Below are 20,646 nucleotides of genomic sequence, written 5' to 3'. Positions count from 1 at the left end.
CACAACTAAGGAGCCCACCTGCCACAACTAAGGAGCCAATGAACCACAACTAAGGAGCCCACAAGCCGCAACTAAGGAGCCAATGAGTCACAACTAAGGAGCCCACAAGCCGCAACTAAGGAGCCCATGATCCGCAACTAAGACCCAGCGCAACCAAATAAATAAAGTAAATTAAAAAAAAAAGAAATAGAAAATGTTTCAAATAACTTTAAAATTAAAATTTCAAATAAGAGTTCTTTTCATCATCTAAAGTAAGCCAACTTCATTTTTTTTTTAATTTATAGATTTCTTTTCTTATACTGGTGAAACAGTAGTTTATGCACTTTTACATGTGACCTCAAGAAGTTATGGAGCTTTAACATGGCCTAAAAAACAACCTGGAACTTGAATTACTTCTATTCAGAGTTGCCATCTTAAGCAAAGATAAAGAAGTTAACTGAACCTGTCCTTATACACATTCTCTTAACTCAGTATATGATATCAATAGAGACAGACTTCTTCCCTGTGAAGCACAAGAAGCAGATTATTAATGTATACTAAGGGACAAGAGATGGGGTATTTTGTTATTTTTGTTGATAAATTTAAGAATCAATAGATCAAACTTTCTTTAATATGCAGAACTTCTCAGTACCTTTATTATTCTAATATAACAGTGAATCTCTAAGAGAGGAATAGGACACAGGGTTTACCCAACTTAACTGACCTTAGAATCCTTTTTATCATAAACCGCATCTTAGAACAAGTATTCCATGGAACCCAATTTGGGAAACCTGGCTCTAGAGGCAAGAAGGAACTCCCCTATTCTGCCGCTGTGACATCAGAAAAGGAAACCTCCTTCCTTCTGCCCACCCTGTACCAGTGACAGTAAAGACACAGGCCTATGCCAGGGAGGCTGCTGCTGTCTGTATGTATTAAAAAATAATTAGGTGGCTACCTTAATCAATTAAGATACCAAATCTAGACCATGAATATCAGCTTAGAGGTCCATTTAAAGTAAAGTTAACAGTAACTATCTTAGCCTCAGGAGTCATATGGATTGACCATGAGTCTACTTTGAATGATTTTTACCAACAATTTATAATAATAGAAAGTGGAATATAAAATATAGGTAATTAATTACTCTGAGTGCAAAAACTGATGACATAATGAAGAATAAAAGTACATTTTCCCATAGAAATTGAAAAAGTAGTTGACCAAGATGATCAGATAAACTATAAACAAACCTAGGGAGTTAAAGTAAGCTAAACAGATGCAAAAAGAATGATAATTTCTCTTGTTCTCTTTCCTACCCCAACGAAATACTCCAAAGAATCATAAAACAGCATAATTTAATTATGGTACACCAATATCCATCATAGCCCACCTAGCTATGCCCTATTTTCCATATAAAATTGTTATATTCATGAGTTTTCCTACCTTTACATTTATAAAAACACACTTACTTGAGAATCTTCTGTACCCAAGGATAGTGCTGAAGAAGTATGCAGATCATTATCTAGTTAGAAATAACAAAACAGTTATGTGTGTTTATTTTATGTCTAATACAAAGTATTTAGATAAGTTTAGATTGTAATTTGTATGCATAGTAGTAATTAAAGGGAAAAAATACCTGGGAACTATTTAATTTTTTTTGGATGGTTAATGTTACAAAAAAATTCAATCGATGGATAAAACTGACAATGCTTAATTGGCTGTCATCACACAATACATACACCGCAGAGCCAAAACTTGAAATACCAGTTAGCTGGGGCCAGTTTCCTGTAAAAAGACAATCTTCATAGATTGCTAACTTATCAAAATCTCTGCTGTTTTAATGTGGAGGATGGTTAATTTGCCTAGTAATAATTCTTCTAACATATGATCATAGAGTGTTGCATAAATACACTTTTGCAGCATAGGAGGATTAGACAAAATAGAAAGTAATCAGTTGCTTTATCAGTTTTTCTTTCTCCCCCACAAGAGATAGGTTTTGGCCAGTATTAACGGTAATGGCTATTATTAATTCTGCTTGCTGCTTAGGCTACAGCTATAAAATACAATTTGATTTTTTTTTCTCAAAGAAAGTAGGCTTATTTGCTTACTTAAGATTTGGGTTGTAACATAAGAAAAATCATGGAAGAATTATAAGAGACCTGATATTACCTAGCCAAATTACTAGTGTCAACAGGAATTGTGTTAATTTATATTAAGAAAAAGAAAAAAGGGGAGATTTCAAGCTATGCCTGAAGATTCATGGCATGAATTCTTAGAAAGATTATTTTATAAAAAGTGCTATGATAAAACTTGATATAACAGTAAAACCTGACAATTACATTTTGTTTATACATGAGTCTGGGCATCTATCATGAAAATTTCAGACATTTCTTCTAATAAACTAAATGATAAGAAATAATTATACTATCCTTTAACTTCATATTGTTCTCTATAATCATTTTACTGTTGCCAACATTATTAAAAACACCATCCACATTAAGTTCATCACCTATTGGTTTGTTGTCATGTTGGGATTGCTGAGCCTGGGAGTGCTGGGATATAGTTTGTGGAAAATCTTCATACACAGCTTCTTCTAACCATGGAAAACAAATGACTGCAAGATACCAGTGAGACCTGTTGAAAAAGAAATATAATCTTAATAACACAAAATCTAAACAATGTAGAAGAATATGTTCTAGAACTATAACTGAGAAGGTGGGTATAACAAACATCAATTTTGAAGAAGTCCACTGTAGTATCTGAACACGCATTCCAAAACTAATTTAAAAAGCACTAAGACTTCTTAGGGTAAAATCTGAGTAAGTCAAACTTATTTACTTTTATATAATTAGTGTTTCCTGTTGAGAATCTGCTTTAATAAACAAACAAAGAGACTTATAGCATCACCTTTTTTCTGTTAGTGCTTAAAGAGCTTGTTCTCTTAAATATCTGAAAATTTATCCTAAAAGCTTTTCATTTTTTGTTTAGAAAATCTTTTCTTGAGTCCCACCTCAAAATAAACTGAATGTCTAAGCCATTATAGTCTTGTGGGCATTTGTCATTTTTTTCCCCACTATTTACAACATAAGTATTGTCAAACCAAAATCCAAGATAAACTCATTATTTTAGCTACTTCTTTAGAAAAAAATTAAAAATAATACCTGGGTTTATCTACCCATACTTTTTACTGATTATTAATCTAAAAATGCACAAAGTATTTTTCTGCACTCTCCGATTTTTTTTTTAAATAATCTGAAATACTCACGACTCATTTACAGGCACAAAGATATAATCTTTATTAAAGATGTTTATGTGACGAGTCCATGTTCTTACTCTCTTATGTCTTCTCTGAGCCATTCTGGGAACAAAAAGATAGACATATTTGATAGATAAAAAATTAAAAATTTAAGATAAGGATTTCAGGGGTCTTTTTTATACACTGAAAAATGCTAGCTTTAGTTTACTTAACCATCTTCTTCAAGGTACATAATATTTAACAGACTAGAAAATTATCTCATTTTATTAACTCCTGGCTGTTTTTAAATATGATCACTATTTATAAACAATAAAGTAATGGATAAAAGAAAGGCAGCAATTCATAAAATGCTTTACAGATTCCAAAAGTGTCTCAGCAACTGAATATAAATAGCTATACCTATTTATTCTATTTAGTTCCACCTGTGCTGACATAAAATATTATCATTAAACCTTAACAAAATTGTCTAAATGTTATATCTGTAATAAGGGAGGTATTAAAACTTAATGGAAGAGGAGGGATGAGGTATATAGTCTTAGATTTTTAAAGATGAGACTCATCTCCCTTTATTTCATTTATAAGAATATTATAGGACAATGAGTTAAGCATACCCATTATCCATCATTTATTTCTTTGACAAATATTTATTAGGTTCCTAAGAACAAATAATGAAAATCACTCACACTGCCCTAAAAGGATTTACAAAATAATGAAGGCAGAAAAAAACTACAACAAATAATTAAAATATAAGTGTCATAAAGGATACAAAGGAATTATGGTGATGGCATCTAGGAAAAACATGAAGAAAAGGGCTGGGACACACGAATAAGAATTCCTTTTCTTTACCTCATTAGGGAAGTTAAAGAAGGAAGATATCAAACCAAGTTTGGATGTCAAAAAAGGTTCTAGGAAAGGGATAGCATTTCACAGTGGCATGAAGGAGATGGTGATATGTGACTTCTGGCTCAGTCCCACGAAGGGCCTCTTTTTAGTCAGAAAATTAAACAAATCATTAAGTTCTTATACATTTACATACCAAGTAACACAGGAAACAGACGTCTTTGCCCTATCCCTGTCCATGTGAATATCTAACCAAACTCACAGGAGTAGACATTGGGAGCAAGATGGGGCTAAAAGATATAGTAGGAATTAGTCACTATGCAAAAGATTGATTTCATAAAATAATGAGTCATATGTTTACCAAATTTTCTTATCTCAAAATGACCCAACCATTACAATGATTATAAATTATTATTTTTACCTAGTGCAGAGTCTCTTAATTTGTTTTCCATCTGAAAGATCTTAAGGATAGACACCTGGTTTTCTTTTGTCTTGTTATGTTGCTGTTTGATAGATTTCCTGATTATGCTAACCTTATTTGATTGGGAATACATTAGATATTGGATGGGGCAAGGATGACAGGAGAGAATACGGGGGCCACAATATAATCTGTTACTCTCTGTTCCTAACTGTATGGAAAATCCTCAACTAATGTCTAACAGTTCTCTCCCCATTCAATAACATACATTATTATCTTTTATTTTGAGTTCCTAGTATGTTCCAAGAACTGAGCAAAATGCCCCAGGCATAGAGTAGAAAATAAGACAGATGAAGTCCCTGACCTCATGGAGCTTGTATTTTAGAATAAGAAACAGAAAATGAACAAACAAACAAAAAAATGATTAGAGATCATGTTGTAAAATAAATTAAAAAGTGCCAGAAGAAGAAATTTCTGTCAGAAAACAGGAAAGAGCTTAAGCATATTTGAAAACTGAAAGGAGGTAGGCTGAGCTGAAGTGTGATAAATGAGGGGAGAGAATGCTGTGAGATGAGTTTAGGGACATGGACAGAAGCAGATCTTGCAGGATCTCATAAACCACAGTAATGACTTTGTGAATCATTTAGTCTGCTATTTCCTAACACTAGTAGTTTCAGCTTCCTGTAGCATTTATTGGCCATAAGTTATGCTTTGTATCCCTTGTCACGTTGCTTCTGGGTTCTTTTTTTTTTTTTTAACAGACTTGTAGGGATTCTTTGTGTGAATACTAATTGTATACATATCAGGCTAAGCATTAGTATGAGTATTTGTGTGTGTGTATATGTATGTATGTGTTTATATGTATATGTGTATGTGTGTATATAAATATATATTATGCATAAGATACATATAAGATCTATCTTACACTGGAAGATGCCACTCATCTAACTCAGTTTTGTATTATGTTTATATATGATCATTCATACAACATCTAAATTTTTTCTAATTTTTTAATTTAAAAAATTTTGTTAATACAGCAGAATCTACCTTTTCATTTCCTCAGTTTCTACTTGGGTATGCCAAATGCATAATCTCCACACTGACTAGTAATCTTAAAACAAAATGTGGGATTAAGTGCATGGTGCCAACCATCTGTTTCTATACTCATAAAATAGAAGAGGAGGGCATCAGAAATGTTAAATATCAAATTTATTTAATAAATATTCCCCTTCCATATATCCCTCTCCATTAACCCTGATTATCAGGAATATTTTCAGACTGTGATTTTCTCCTTAGTTGACCCTGGCAGGCCTTGTCTACCAGCACAAATTCCAAATCCATAAAGACACTCAAAATATAGATGACTACACATCCCAGTTTGTCTAGGGCAGCCCCAGTATACATGGGCTGCCCAGTGTAGCTATTAATAGAGCCTCCTTTTATTCTCTCAAGTGTCCCAGTTTAGGCTGTAAATTATATAGTTGCAATACTAAAAACAACAGACAAAGCTTGAACTTTGAAACTGGAAAGCTATATCCAACTTCGGATAACTTATCTAACTTCTTTAAGCTTCAATTCGTAACAATAATGGCATTTATCTCATAAGACTACTGTAGAATCAAACAAAATAACTTTATGTTCACTGTCATGGCTCCAAGCAGGTACTCAATAAATGTTAATACTCTCTCTATTCCTATCCTCCTTCTCCAACAACACAACAAGTTCAGACAGTTTACCCATTTAATCATCTTCTTACTTGCTTATTATTCCTATTATTTTAAGGGGATGAAACAACTCTCCCAGACATTTTTTCAAAGGCAGTCCAGTACAACAAAAACATCTCTGGATTAGAGGTTAAAAGATAAAGATTTAAGTACCAACCAGTTCTGTCACTTACCGGAGTTCTGCCAATCTTTATTGGCCTGCTTCCTCATCTGAAAAATGCCTTACATACCTAAAAGCACTGTTATGGGAAGAAACAATGTACAAAAATGTACCTTGTAAAGTGGTAGACAAATGTTTACATTAACTTTTTAAAAAATAAAAACTCTTTTAATTTTATCATGGGCCTAGCATAGAGATTCTCACACGAAGTGTTAGGGGCAGGGAGAGGGGCGAAGTGGCTCCAGGCTCACAACTACCCAAGTTACCGCTAAGATACAAAAATTACTCCTTCCTCCTTTTTTGCCTAGCCCTGTCCACTGCTCTACAGGTTTTAGAATTAATCAAAAAAATACTTGGACAGAAATTCAGCTGAACTGTGGGAACATGGTATTTTTATAATGTTGCATCAGTTTAATTAAATAGTAGTATGTTAGTGAGGGTCCAACCAGGAAAACATAAACCTCCCTATATATTTAAGACAGATAAAATGTAATGCAAATAATTGGCTACAGTGGTGATAGAAAAAGCGCAATGCCACAAAAGGCAATCAGTGAGGCAACCAGAGCTTAGCATAGTAGGACAATGCTACATCCTTATGCTGAAGGGCAAAGTGAAGAAGTAGTACCTCCAAATGGAAGCTGGAGATCTATCAGGTCTGTCCAGTGAAAGAAGGACCCACAGAGGAACTAGAACCACTACCAGAATAACTGCCCAAGGCAAAGAGGGTAAGGAAGAAACATCCTGACTTCTTCTTTCCTTGCCTTCCAACCTCCAATATCCCCCACAGAACATGCAATTAGAAATGCAACCTGTAAGAGTCAGCCTCCCTGTGATAGGGAACAGAACAGTGGAAGGGTAAGAAATGCCTCTCAGAGCAAACAGGTCCAGCACCTGCAAAAGTGGTAATACTGCTCACTCTAGGAAATACTGTAAGAAGTTATTTCGCTAAGTCCATCAAAATAGTATGTTTTCCTCTTAAAACTTAAGTACACTGAAAGACTGACTTACGAAAGATTTGGATTATCTTCTGTTAAATTATTTTCCTTTCTTGTCAAGCATTTGTAGAAAAAGCTACTAAAAATGTGACTTCGTTCAACAAGTTCATCTGACACCTTCTCCAATATAAGATACCTGCAAAGTAACAACACCACAAAAGTAAATTATTTTTAGATTTTTATCCGGTCTTCCTCCAATTATCTGTGTTCAGAAAATCTTCATTTTTATGTCCTATTAGAGTCAAAGCAATCTTGCAATTTGCTCCGATTTCAGCTTTTTTTTGTTCTTTAGTTACCTCACCTTCTATCAAGATCAATTAAAGCAGAAATTTTCCACATATTCATTTACTTAACAAATATTTCTCAAATTCCTAATATGTGCCAAGTACCATATTTATACTAGCGACATAAAATGAGAGGGGGCAAAAAAAGTTCCTGCCCCCGTAGAGCTTACAATCCAGAAGAGTGACGGTAGAAGGAAATATTAATCAAATAATCATACAATCAAATACAAAACTGAAACCATGACGCTCCTAAATAAATCTAGAGAAATTTTAATAACTCTGAGACATGACTAATCTCTAAATCCTTAGTCCATTTCTTTACTAAAACAATTCTTCAACACAAGTTTATAATTCAATCACTTAGTGATTAAACCTCTCATAATTAGAGAACTCTACTATTGTTAATAGTTTATAAAGGTTCCAAAATGATCTTGGAATTGCTTTTTAAAAAAAGCATAAAAGACAAACACAACTTGAATTTTTTTTAATGTGGTTAAGTGGAGGGTATACTATGTGGAAGGCGACACAAAGAATGCTTTTGGTGTGCAGTGTTCTTTACCTTAATCTGAATGGCGATAACATGGGTACACACATATGTGAACATTCAAGAGCTATACACTTAAAATTTGTGCACTTTCCTATTTGAAAGTTATTCATCAATATTAAAAATAAATAGAAAGTAGTTTAAAAAATAAAGTAGAATCCCCTGTGAAAAGAAGTCAAAGAGTCAGAGATACAGGCAGTTCAGTGAAAAGGAAGTATAGAAAAATACTCTTGGAACTGAATTTGAAATAAAATTTTATTAGTTAATTCCAATAAAACATATCAAAATTAACATCAAAGATGATCCAATTCATCTCACAAAATATAAATTTGACACTATTTAGGGATACAAAAATAAGTAAGATATAAGATGCTCAACCTTTAGAAGGAAAATAATCATAATGCTACCCAATAACTTTAAAATAAGGCAAAATACTATATGAACCATAAAAGAGACACAAATAAGGTATTATGAGAGTTAATAATATCTGTTTAAAATCAGGAAAAGTTTTCAAGAAGATAACCCTTGTGAGGAACCTTGATAGAGGAATAAAATTTCAACAGGTTAAGATAAAAAGAATATTCCACGAAGCAAGAGTAACACGGCATTAAGGCAAAAGAGTGACTAAGGATGGGCTTTGTTTAGTAAACTGTTTATAATTCAGTTTTGCTGGACTATGTAATAGGTGCAGGGTTATAAGTAGATGGCAGAAAAGACAAATTAGTGTCATATTATCAAGACACTCAAATGCCTGACTGTGTTTGAACTCATTTTGACAGGTAGTAAGAAATTAATAAAAGTTTCTAGTGAGAATTGCATTCATGGAGTAAAGAATAATAATGGTGGTAATAATATACTTAACAGATAGGAAAACAGAGACAAAGGATATAAGGAGACTGTTTTGAAAGAACAACAATTTAGGTAAGATAAGTAGTACTAAAAAGATCATGATGACAGAAGAAAGAGAATAAACAAATTTGAGAGACCAAATCTACTACTCAGGCAACTGAGTATGTAGAGAAGGAAGGGAGGGTGAAGAGTCAATGATAATGAAAACTTTACTCCCAGCCAAGATGGAATAATAGGGATCAGATTTACACTCCTATTTGAAACAAGCAAAAAATCAGACAAAACACATGAAACAATAGTTTTCAAAACACTGGACATCAGGCAACATAGAACAGTGACCCTTGAGAAACGGTGAGCTCCGTAATTGCCTCAGCTTACTGCCTTGATAAGTTTCCAGGCTGCAGCACAGAAAGGAATAACCCAGGTGGAACACGGCAGATTCCCTGGGTTGAGGAGATGCTGAGAGTCAGGAGAGACTAAGGCAGCGAGAGTGTGCAAATCAGAATACTGGAAAAGAAAAAGCACTATAGACAGAGAACTCCAGACATCTGCAGAGAGTCCTCCTCAAGAATTTAGCAGAATATTGATCACTGCATGCACGTAAGGAAAATACCTAAGACTGGGGAAAGAACTATCTGAAAAAAGTAGAGGGAATGGTACCCAGCATTCACGCAGGTTGTGGGAATACTGCCTGCTGCTACCAGCCAGGCTGGAAAACCTCATGATTCATGAAGCACTGAGTAGAGTATTCAGAAGGGTCTTTCCTCATAGTGGGGATTAATTTGTTGGTCTTGCTTAACAAACTTTAAAAAGCAAGATCCTTAAAAGCATCAAACTGTTTCCAAATAATGTCTCAAAACACAATTCAAGAATATTTATAGGAATATACCAGCACCCAGTAAAAAAATCACCAGACATGCAAAGAAGAAGAAGAAAAAAAAAATACCACTCATAATGAAGAGAAAAATCAGTCAATTGAAACCAACCCAGAACTGACAAGGACGCTAGAATAAGTCGAAAAAGACATTAAAACAGTTGTTATATAATAATTATGTTCCATATGTTCAAATAGTTAGAGACATGAAAGATATAAAAAAGACCCAAACAGAACTTCTAGAGATTAAATCTACAATGTCCAAGATGAAGAGTAGATAATAACGTGAGATTTTTGAGCCTATCCTTAGTAGAATAAGGATAGCACTATTAGTAAAACAATAGGGCTGAAATAATATGATAATAATAAATTGGTTTGGGAAGGGTCAGTGAAATAATTAGGAGACATCTTGAAATGTTAGAAATGTAGGTATAGGGATACAGTACAAAATGAGGGCTAGAGACAAATTACCGCTGCATGAAAGTTTCTTTCTTACACATTCCTTCAGCTTGGCTATATAAAACGTTGAAAACTATTTTTAATGGAATAGTGATATGGATTTTTAAAATGACAGTTAACTTTTACAGCGCTTAAAGACACAATAGAGAACTACAGAGTTGTTTCTTTCTGGTTCCCAAAGTGATCTGTAATTATATAAGTACTTCATTCACTATAATAATACTATAGTCCAAGAAGTATCAATCAGGGACTTCCCTGGTGGCGCAGTGGTTAAGAATCCGCCTGCCAATGCAGGGGACATGGGTTCGAGCCCTGGTCCGGGAAGATCCCATATGCCACGGAGCAACTAAGCCCATGCGCCACAACTACTGAGCCTGTGTTCTAGAGCCTGTGAGCCACAACTCCTGAGCCTGCGTGCCACAACTACTGAAGCCAACGCGCCTAGACCCCGTGCTCTGCAACAAGAGAAGCCACCGCAATGAGAAGCCCGCACACTGCAACGACGAGTAGCTCCCATTCGCCACAACTACAGAAAGCCCATGCGCAGCAACGAAGACCCAACACAGCCAAAAATAAATAAATAAAATCTAAAAAGAAGTATCAATCAATAGCAAGCAAAAACAAAAACAAACAAAACAAAACAACAGTAACTCTTCTGAAGTATGTAGTATCTATGGGAAGTAAAGGAATGAAACTGAATTAGTCAACACCAGAAAACCTTGGTAGACAAAAATTTTCAAACCTGAAATTTTGGCAGGTTATTTTTAGCTAGAGTTAAAATACTTCAGAGATAAAGATATTTAATATTCATATCAAAACCTGTAAAACAAATGACAAGATCATTTATCATTGTACTTACTTAAGGTAGAAATCAATGATTACATCATTAAGAAACTCTCCTTCTTCTAAGCACTCCAGATCTTCATTAGTTACTCCTAAACCCCCTTTAGTAGGTGGTGGAGGATATACAATCAACCTTAAAAAGTAAAAATAAAGTTAAAATATATTAATATTGAAAACTCTAGTGTCAAAGGGATTTGTTATATGGGACAATAACAGGGCAGTAGTATTCAATAACTAAAATGTGTAGGGTAAAAAATATTTGACATGATACAAGCAATTATATTTCCCTTCCTTTGTTTTCACAAGCTACTAATAGTACTCTCATTGAGTATCTTTTCATTTCCAATCCTTCCCATGTGGGCTAGTCTCAGTATTTGTCTAATCAATAGGTTATCCCACAGTCAATTACAATACCATTGAGGACGTCTCTCTTCTGTACAATTTTTAACTTTCAACAAACTGAAGTAATAAACCATAGAAGATTCTCCTACGCTCCAGTTTCCAATGCTAAGTTTGAATCCCCAAGACTAAAAGAGTCAACAGTCAAAAACAATGCTCTCCTACTGGTGGCTAGTCTACACCAGCAGCTGGACAATGAAGAATTACCATGGGAGCTTAGGAGGCAAGTTTCCCCAAAAAAAGTGCTTACGATGCATAACTTAAAGAGAATATAAAGGATATAAATAATTAGAGTACAACCAGAAAGAAATGGAAAACAAAATGACAACTAATTAGGCATTTTTCCTTTGGCACCCTCTCTTAAAGCTCAGAAAATAAGAGCAGTTGTGAGTTCTGACTATGATCTTGGAAAAGACAGGGTGGTATTTATTGCACAAATATAGTCAATAATAAGGTATAATATGTACTTGTTGAACTAGAAATATTCAAGAAGATAAGAATCATCTGCAGTTGATTTAATCTTGGTAACCATGGCACCTAAATCAAATAACATAGGAAAATTTTAAGTGCTAAAATGAAAGTTACTATTTTATTGGCTATTTCCCTATCCTGTGCTTTCCTTTTTTTTTTTTTTTTTAACAGAGAAAAGGAATCGTGTAGAGGAATAGAAATCACTCTCAAGTGCACAGTCTCCCTTATGCTGCCTTACCACCATGAGAAGACATATAAAAGACGAAATACGGGGCTTCCCTGGTGGCGCAGTGGTTGAGGATCTGCCTGCCAATGCAGGGGACACGGGTTCGAGCCCTGGTCTGGGAAGATCCCACATGCCGCGGAGCAACTGGGCCCGTGAGCCACAACTACTGAGCCTGAGCGTCTGGAGCCTCTGCTCCGCAACAAGAGAGGCCGCGATACTGACAGGCCTGCGCACCGCGATGAAGAGTGGCCCCCACTCGCCGCAACTGGAGAAAGCCCTCACACAGAAACGAAGACCCAACACAGCCAAAAATAAACATAATAAATAAATAATAAATAAAAAAAATTAAAAAAAAAAAAGACGAAATACGAACAAAGAAGTAACTTCTGAAAGGGAAGTTCTGATAAAGTACCCTAAATTGAGGCACACATTAATAAGCAATTTCACTTTTCCTATTATATATTCAGATACGGAATATATAATCTTAAAAACCATACACTTCTATTCAAATATTTTCAATAAATGCTTTAATCTTACCACATTTGACATCTTGGCTACCATTTCTGTCTTATTAACATAAAACTAAATGAAATGGCATTGATTGTTTTCTTAATAATTTTTTTAACTTTTTAATAATTATTTCTATTATTAACTGTCAGCAAGAAAGTAAAACTCAAAACATTTAAAAAGGAAAAGTACTTAAAATTAGCAATGTGAATGAAAACTACTAATTTGCCCACCTATTACAAACGGGATATGACACAGTACATACTTCTGAACAGGTCCAGTGTGCCTGACTTCTCGCCATTCTTCATCTGGATTCGATGTAATAGAAAGTGAGTAGCAACCACTACTTTGCTTCTGCAGTAAGGTGTAAGTAGGCTTGGCTGTATCTGTATTTGAGGGCTGACAGAAAATGGCAAAGAAAAAGGTCTTATACGTGCATAAACACGTATTAACTCTCAAAAGGACAAAGTCAAAAGTTAGACTGGTAAGAGAAAATGTGACTAAAAGAAATATTGATACATACCAATGAGTTATATATATACTCTTAGAATTTCTATAAAGATATAACTAAATCAAAATAATACTTTGTATCAAAAGATACTATACAATGGTCAAAGTTTAACCTGAAGTGTTACTTACAGGTCTGGCTTTATAATTAACTTAGGAATCTGAAAACAGTGTTCATTTTGTTCAAAATGAACAAAAGAGGTGATAAATAGTAGGAAAAAATTTAAACAAGAGACTGAAAAGAGTTTATAAGAACATAAATTGATATTTTATTATTAAATGGAAAACTATGATACAAATTTGTATATACAATGTAATTACCAGGCAAAATTTTTACATTATGCAAAAGACAGTGAAGTCTTACATCTTGACTTCCACTAATGTGGCTTTCTACAGACCTTTAAAAAAAAACAGATTAGCCCCAGACCAAACCCACATGAGTGTATGTGTGTGCGTGTGTGCACACGCCCATGTCACAGCAAACTTAATAAACGCTTTTCTTTCTAGAGGTATTTGGCAGTGATACATAAGCCACATGTATATTAGCAACCTCCTATAAAAATAAACACAGCATTTTAAAACTTACCATTAATTGTTTCAAGATAATTTTAGACTTATATTGATAAAAGAATTGCAGAAAATAAGCCTCTCACAGACCCCCCTAATATTAACATCTTTTTAAACCACAGTACAATTATTAAAACTAAGAAATTAATGTTGGTATGACACTATAAACTAAACTACAAACTTTATTCTGATTTTACTAGTTTTTCCACTAACAAATTTCTTTTGTTTCAGGATCCTACAATTCCTCAATCTTTCCTTGTCTTTCATGACCTTGATATTTTTTAAGACTGTTGGTCAGTTACTTTGTAACTGGGTTTGTCTGATTTTTCTCACAATTAGACTGAGGTTATACAATATTGAGAAGAATAACACAGAAATGATGTACTCTTCTCCGTGCATGATGTGACAGGTACATTAGGTCAATATATCTTATTACTGGTAATGTTAACTTCGATCACTTGGGTTAAGGTGATGTCTGCAACGTTTCTCCACTGTAAAGTTACTACAGTGGAGAAAAAAAAGTTACTTCCTTTTTGTAATTAATTAATATTTGGGGTGAGAGATTGATATTGTGCACATATCCTGTTTTACCTTAAGTTTTCATCCATTAAATTTAGCATCTCTCCGTGGACCTTACCTGCAACAATCATAACTATGATTTTTCTAGAGGTGGTTTTATATTTCTCTTGTTCCTTTTACATTTATTAATTGCAACACTTTTCTAAGAAAGAATTGTCCCTTACCCACCTTTTTTTATGTTTTCATTCATCCATTCAGTTATTTATTTGTATCAATATAGATTAATTGGTATTATATCTTATTTTTTAATAATAATCACAGGCTATCATTACTGATTTTGTTGATCTAACTGTTCTAGCTTTGGCACTGGGAGTTCCTTTAGGTTGGTTCCTGTGCCCTTTTGACAAAACACAGCATTCTGAAATCATGCTCATTTTAAAACAAGAATTTTTATTGAACTGCCTCCCTCCCCCTCACTAATTATATTAATCATATGCTAACCTGAGATATTGATTTCATCTTCATTTCTTCAGCAGTAACAGCAGGAAAAGAACAAGTTGAAGCACAGTAATAATGAATAAAAGAGCTTTCTTTTGAAGAGAGGTTCTGAAATAAAGGAAGTGCCTGAACCCAAGACAACGGATAAGAAAGCTCTAATTCTCCATTGGCTGTACTTATTTCTGTCATAATGTCTTGCAATTTCAATTCTTCTCTCTGTGAAATAGAACTGTGTAGCTCAAGGAAAATGAATTCAGTGGATTTTGCTATGAAAGAAAAAAGATACCAGTTTTTATCAGTAGTGTTATTTTTCAAGGGGATTATAATTAAAATAATTATTAGTAACAGTAAGGTTGGTATACAACTTAACAAACTATTTTGTATGTTAGTTAATAACCCAGGCAAATTAAATCCCAAAACAGGCCATTAGTAACCTATAACCAAAACTCACAATTTTTAGCCTCCTACTACATGAGACTACAAACTCCACAATGGTACTGACTGCTGCATCTCCGGTTCCTGGCATTTACTAGGTGCTCTTAAATGTTTGTTAATGAATAAGTAAATGAATGATGACTAAGCAATTATTTTTCTCTAGCCTTCTTCATATATCCAATCTACCAATTAAAAAAATTTCCAAACACTTCCTTCAAAATCATTTTCTCTCATCAAATGACATTCTCTCCTCCCATAATGATTATAAATGGCTTGTGTATTTTCCCAACTTCTCTGCTATTTAATCATGAATTTTCCCAATTAATTTGGAAGTAATGAGGACAGCAAAATAAGTAATTTTAAAGACATAAAATTTAGTTCACTACTTAACATCTTTAATGTGCAAGGGAGTAGGAGGGGAAATGGCAGAGAGATTAAAGAGATAAGAAAGAAACTTACTAATTTGATTTACCCAATTCTAAACCAGACTCCTTTAGGAGTTGGAAACTAAACAAAGTTGGGAAATATCTCAAGATACTTACATATTGATAGATAAGTGTTATGGGAGCATCAGAAAAGTATTCAACCCAGTCTTAGAAAAATGATACATAAGTAAATAAACTGATTTATCTTTTTTAGAAACTATAGAAAATGTTGAAGATAAAGACTTCTGTATTTTATTTGACTTTGCCACTAATTAGTTCTGTCACAGTTCATTATGAAATAAGGGCAAGAAACTCTTAAGACAGGTAGCCAAGGATGTCAAGTGACTAAAAGATAAGGTAGTCCTTTTATTTTAGAAGATAATTTTAATTGGTTGAGTAAAATTATAAGGAGAAATTAAATGAATAAAATATCTTACATAATATCAAGCGATAAATTATTTTGAATTCAATGAACTTAATTTCAATTCAGTGAAATAATTACATTCTACTAAATTATTTTAGAGGAAAATTACTTTATTTATAGGACTTCTCAGATTATCCTGAAATTTAGATATCTTTTTATACTCACATTGCTGGCTTAATATAGAGTTTTCTAATTGGGTCTGAATCTCTTGAAGATAATCTGAGGAGACCCAAAGAAAGAGGATAGCATGACTTCTTTTACTGTGATCATCATCTTTATTTTTCCATAACCCAAACCGCTTTAAATGTGTAGTATCCACTAGCAATGAAATCTCATGCAGGGACACTGTAATAAATAAAAGATAACAAGGTAATAAATTAATCTATTTAGGAATACACTCCATATGCACTGTATGACTCCTCTTTAACACAATGTATTTTTTAAAAAGAATTATATGCAAGGTTTTTCAAAAATATCATTTCCAGTACATTTCAGTAAACTTGGCTAAAATACCTAAACAGTATTATTACAGTAAAAAAGATCACATAAATTAGAAAGGGCCAAACAATTTTTAAGTGATAATTAAATGTAGGAATTTAGCCTCTCACACTATATGATCTCAGACTATCGTATCAATGCAGAAAACTAAGCATAGTATAACTGAAAAAACTATATAATTCTATCTTGGTTAATACTATCAACCAAGACTGCAAATGCTATCATAAGCCACTTAACGCCTATTTTTCTTCTCCTCAAACATCTGCATTCCACTACACAGACCAGCCATTACCCAAAGATTCCCCAGAGTAATATGAGCTTCTGAATGGTCTAGGATGAAATTTTTTTGGCGGCGCCACATGGCTTGCGGGATCTCAGTTCCCAGACTAGGGACTGAACCCCGGACCCCGGCACGGCAGTGAGAGCCCAGAATCCTAACACTAGGCCACCAGGGGACTCCTAGGATGACATTTCTTCTAAAATTCTTCTAGGTTCTACTTCTCAAAACTTCTAGGTAATTGCTCTGAATTATCACTCTTTCTCCCTCTCAGCGAGCTAAAAGAATCTCCTCTGAGGACCTTATTTTTTAATTCAAAGAAATACAGAAAACTGGTGTAAAGAAGTCCTGAGGTCATCTGGTCCAACTTAAGAAAACAAGCAGCTGAACTAGGAATACAAATATCGGTTAAGTATAAACCCAAGATGGTTACCTATTTGAAACAAATCTCTTACTACTCCTCCCCCCATGTTTTCCTAGCTCCATGCTACTTAAAATGTAGTCCTCAGCCTGTGACATGAGCATCACCTGGGAGCCAAATGGAAATGCAGAAATCAGGCCCCACACTAGATATAGTGAATCAGAATCAGCAGTTTAACAAAAAGAACCCAGGTAATTCATATAAACATTAAAGTTTGAAAAGCAGTTTACAATAAGCATTCAAACTCATTAACTAGTCATCTTAATGTTCCCAAGATAGCCATTCTATTTTTTTTCCTTTTTCTTATAAATTAATCCATTTTAAACATTTTCTCTTTCTTTCGTATTTCCTCCTTCCATCCTCTATTCTTTTCTTTCCTTATTCCATTCTTCCAGGTCTTTTTCTTGTTCCCTTTCTGTATTTCTATTTCTCTTCTGCGCCTGTCCGTATGCATGCCTCCTGACTTCCTCTCTTCCTATCCTGTCATGTCCTATCCTAACCTACCTTCCCTCTTCTTTTACTGTTTACTGGCTCCTTTTTCTTTTTCTTTTTTTTGATTTGTATGCCTTTTTTAAATTGAAATATAGTTGACATATAATGTTAGTTTCACATTACTACATAATGATTTGGTATTTGCATACATTATAAAATGATTACTATGGTAAGTCTAGTAACCATCTGTCCCCAAAGGTATTACAGTATTACTGACCATACTCCTTACGTTGTACATTACATTCTCATTGCTTATTTATTTTATAAATGGAGGCTTATACCTCTTAATCCCTTTCACTTATTTCACCCAACTCCCCACCACCCTCCTCTATGGCAACCAGCTGCTTGTTCTCTTTATCTTTGAGTCTGCTTCCCTTTTGTTTTTAGATTCCACATACAAGTGAGATAATACTGTATTTGTCTTGGTCTGACTTATTTCACTTAGCATAATACCCTCTAGATCCATCCATGTTGTCACAAATGGCAAGATTTCATTTTTATAATGGTTGAGTAATATTCCATTGTATATATATATATAACACATCTTCATCCATTCATCTATTAGAAGACATTTATGTTGCTTTCACACCTTGGCTATTGTGAACAATGCTGCAATGAACACTGGGGTGCATGTACTTTTTCAAATTACTGTTTTGTTTTCTTTGGGTAAATACCCTGAAGTGAAATTGCTGGATCGCATGGCAGTTCTATTTTTAATTTTTTGACCAACCTCCATACTATTTTCCATAGTGGCTGCATCAATTTACAATCCTAATGTGTGCCAACAGTGGAAGAGGTTTCCCTTTTCTCCACATCCTTTCCGGCACTTGTTACCTACTGTCTTTTTGATGATAGCCATTCTGACCAGTGTGAGGTGGTATCTCACTGACAATTGGCATTTCACTGACAATCAGTGATGTTGAGCATCTTTTCATGTGTCTATTGGTCATCTGTATGTCTCCTTTGGAAAAATGTCTGTTTTTTAGACATTTTTAAATGTCTCTGCCCATTTTTTAATAGGGTTGTTTGTACATTTTGGGTATTAACCCCTTATCAGATATATGATTTGCAAATATTTTCTCCCATTTAGTAGGTTGTCTTTTCATTTTGTTAAAGGTTTCCTTTGTTGTGCAGAAGCTTTTTAGTTTGATGTAGTTCTACTTGTTTATTTTTGCTTTTGTTGCCTTTGCTTTTGCTGTCAGATGCAAAAAACTGCCAAGACCAATGTCAACGAGGTTACCCCCTATGTTTTCTTCTAGGAGTTTTATGGTTTCCGGTCATACATTTAAGTCTTTAAACCATTTTGAGTTGATTTCTGTATATAGTAGAGGTAGAGGTCCAGTTTCATTCCTTTGCATGTGGCTGTCCAGCTTTCTCAACACCATTTATTGAAGAAACTATCCTTTCCTTATTGTATATTCTTGGCTCCTTTGTTGACAATTAATTTACCATATATATGTGGGTTTATTTCTGGGCTCTCAGTTCTGTTCCATTGATCTCTGTGTGTGTTTTATGCCTATATCATACTCTTTTGATTACTATAGCTTTGTAATACAATTTGAAATCAGGACATGTGGTGCCTCCAGTTGTGTTCTTCTCAGGACTGCTTTGGATATTTGGGGTCTTTTGTTGTTCTATACAAATTTTAGGATTTTTTTTTCTATTTCTGTGAAAGACTCCATTGGAACTTTGACAGGGATTACAGTGAATCTGTAGACCGCTCTGGGTAATATGGACATTTTAACAATATTAATTCTTCCAGTCTATGAACGCTGTAACTCCTCCATTCTGAAAACTGTCAGTGAAACTGGCAGCAAAGACAAACAGATTAAGTTAAAAGTAAAGAGTGAGAACCTTCAGAAAAACTTCTCAGCATTTCTTCCTCATGCAGCTCACAGCCCCAAATAGTTGATACTATTTCTGTGAAATCTAGATAGTTATTACCAATCCAAATGTTCCAAGCTCTTAGTATGAAAGTTAAATATTCTTTAGGAAGACTGCTTTAAAAAGATTCCCTTAAAAAAGCCAGGGGGCATTTAACACCATCACAAGAAAAATTAACCTCATTACCAAATTTTCCCAAAACATTCAGTTTATTCTGTTACAGGGCTATGACAGACACTGAAAGTAGGAGTTGCCTATCATTTTTCCTACCTACTGTTAGGGATTTTAGTAACAGGACCCTAATTTTATGAGGAAGCAAGATACCCACCTCTTAAAAACTCTTATTTCCTAGCTTCCTTTGCAAATAGATGTGTGGTCATTTGACTACATTCTAGCTAAGAAAATATAAGCAGAACGTTAGGTGGTATGCACACCCAAGAAGACTCCTTAAAAGGGTGGTATGTATTCTTTCTACCATTTTTCCTTTCCTTCTGCTCTCTACCTGGAACAGTAAAACATGATGGCTGGACTTCCCTGGTGGCACAGTGGTTAAGAATCCTCCTGCCAATTCAGGGAACATGGGTTCGGTCCCTGGTCTGGGAAGATCCCACATGCCACGGAGCAACTAAGTCTGTGCGCCACAACTACTGAGCCTGTGCTCTACAGCCCACAAGCTACAACTACTGAGCCCGCGTGCCACAACTACCGAAGTCCATGCGCCTAGAGCCTGTGCTCCACAAAAAGAGAAGCCACCGCAATGAGAAGTCTGCGCACTGCAATGAAGAGGAGCCCCGACTCGCCGCAACTAGAGAAAGCCCTCGCACAGCAACGAAGACCCAACGCAGCCAAAAATAAATAAATGAACAAATTTATTAAA

General features: G+C 34.5%; 1 protein-coding gene across 8 annotated transcripts in view; it reads right to left on the bottom strand.

Annotated features, from left to right (window-relative positions):
• SENP7 (SUMO specific peptidase 7) overlaps positions 1-20,646 on the bottom strand; it is a 149,564-nt gene that overhangs the window by 5,118 nt on the left and 123,800 nt on the right. For all 8 annotated transcript variants that reach the window (XM_059921236.1, XM_059921237.1, XM_059921242.1 and 5 more), the window contains 8 exons: positions 16,363-16,542; positions 14,917-15,179; positions 13,088-13,221; positions 11,236-11,352; positions 7,380-7,502; positions 3,239-3,331; positions 2,483-2,607; positions 1,443-1,495 (listed from right to left, as the gene is read on the bottom strand). In XM_059921236.1, coding sequence (XP_059777219.1) covers positions 1,443-1,495; positions 2,483-2,607; positions 3,239-3,331; positions 7,380-7,502; positions 11,236-11,352; positions 13,088-13,221; positions 14,917-15,179; positions 16,363-16,542 — 1,088 coding nt within the window. The remainder of the gene's footprint in view (positions 1-1,442; positions 1,496-2,482; positions 2,608-3,238; positions 3,332-7,379; positions 7,503-11,235; positions 11,353-13,087; positions 13,222-14,916; positions 15,180-16,362; positions 16,543-20,646) is intronic.

The sequence above is a fragment of the Balaenoptera ricei genome, chromosome 4 (genome assembly GCF_028023285.1).
Source record: "Balaenoptera ricei isolate mBalRic1 chromosome 4, mBalRic1.hap2, whole genome shotgun sequence".
Classification (NCBI taxonomy): domain Eukaryota; kingdom Metazoa; phylum Chordata; class Mammalia; order Artiodactyla; family Balaenopteridae; genus Balaenoptera; species Balaenoptera ricei.
The sequence above is the reverse complement of the archived record's forward strand: the minus strand, read 5'-3'. Positions and strand labels throughout refer to the sequence as shown.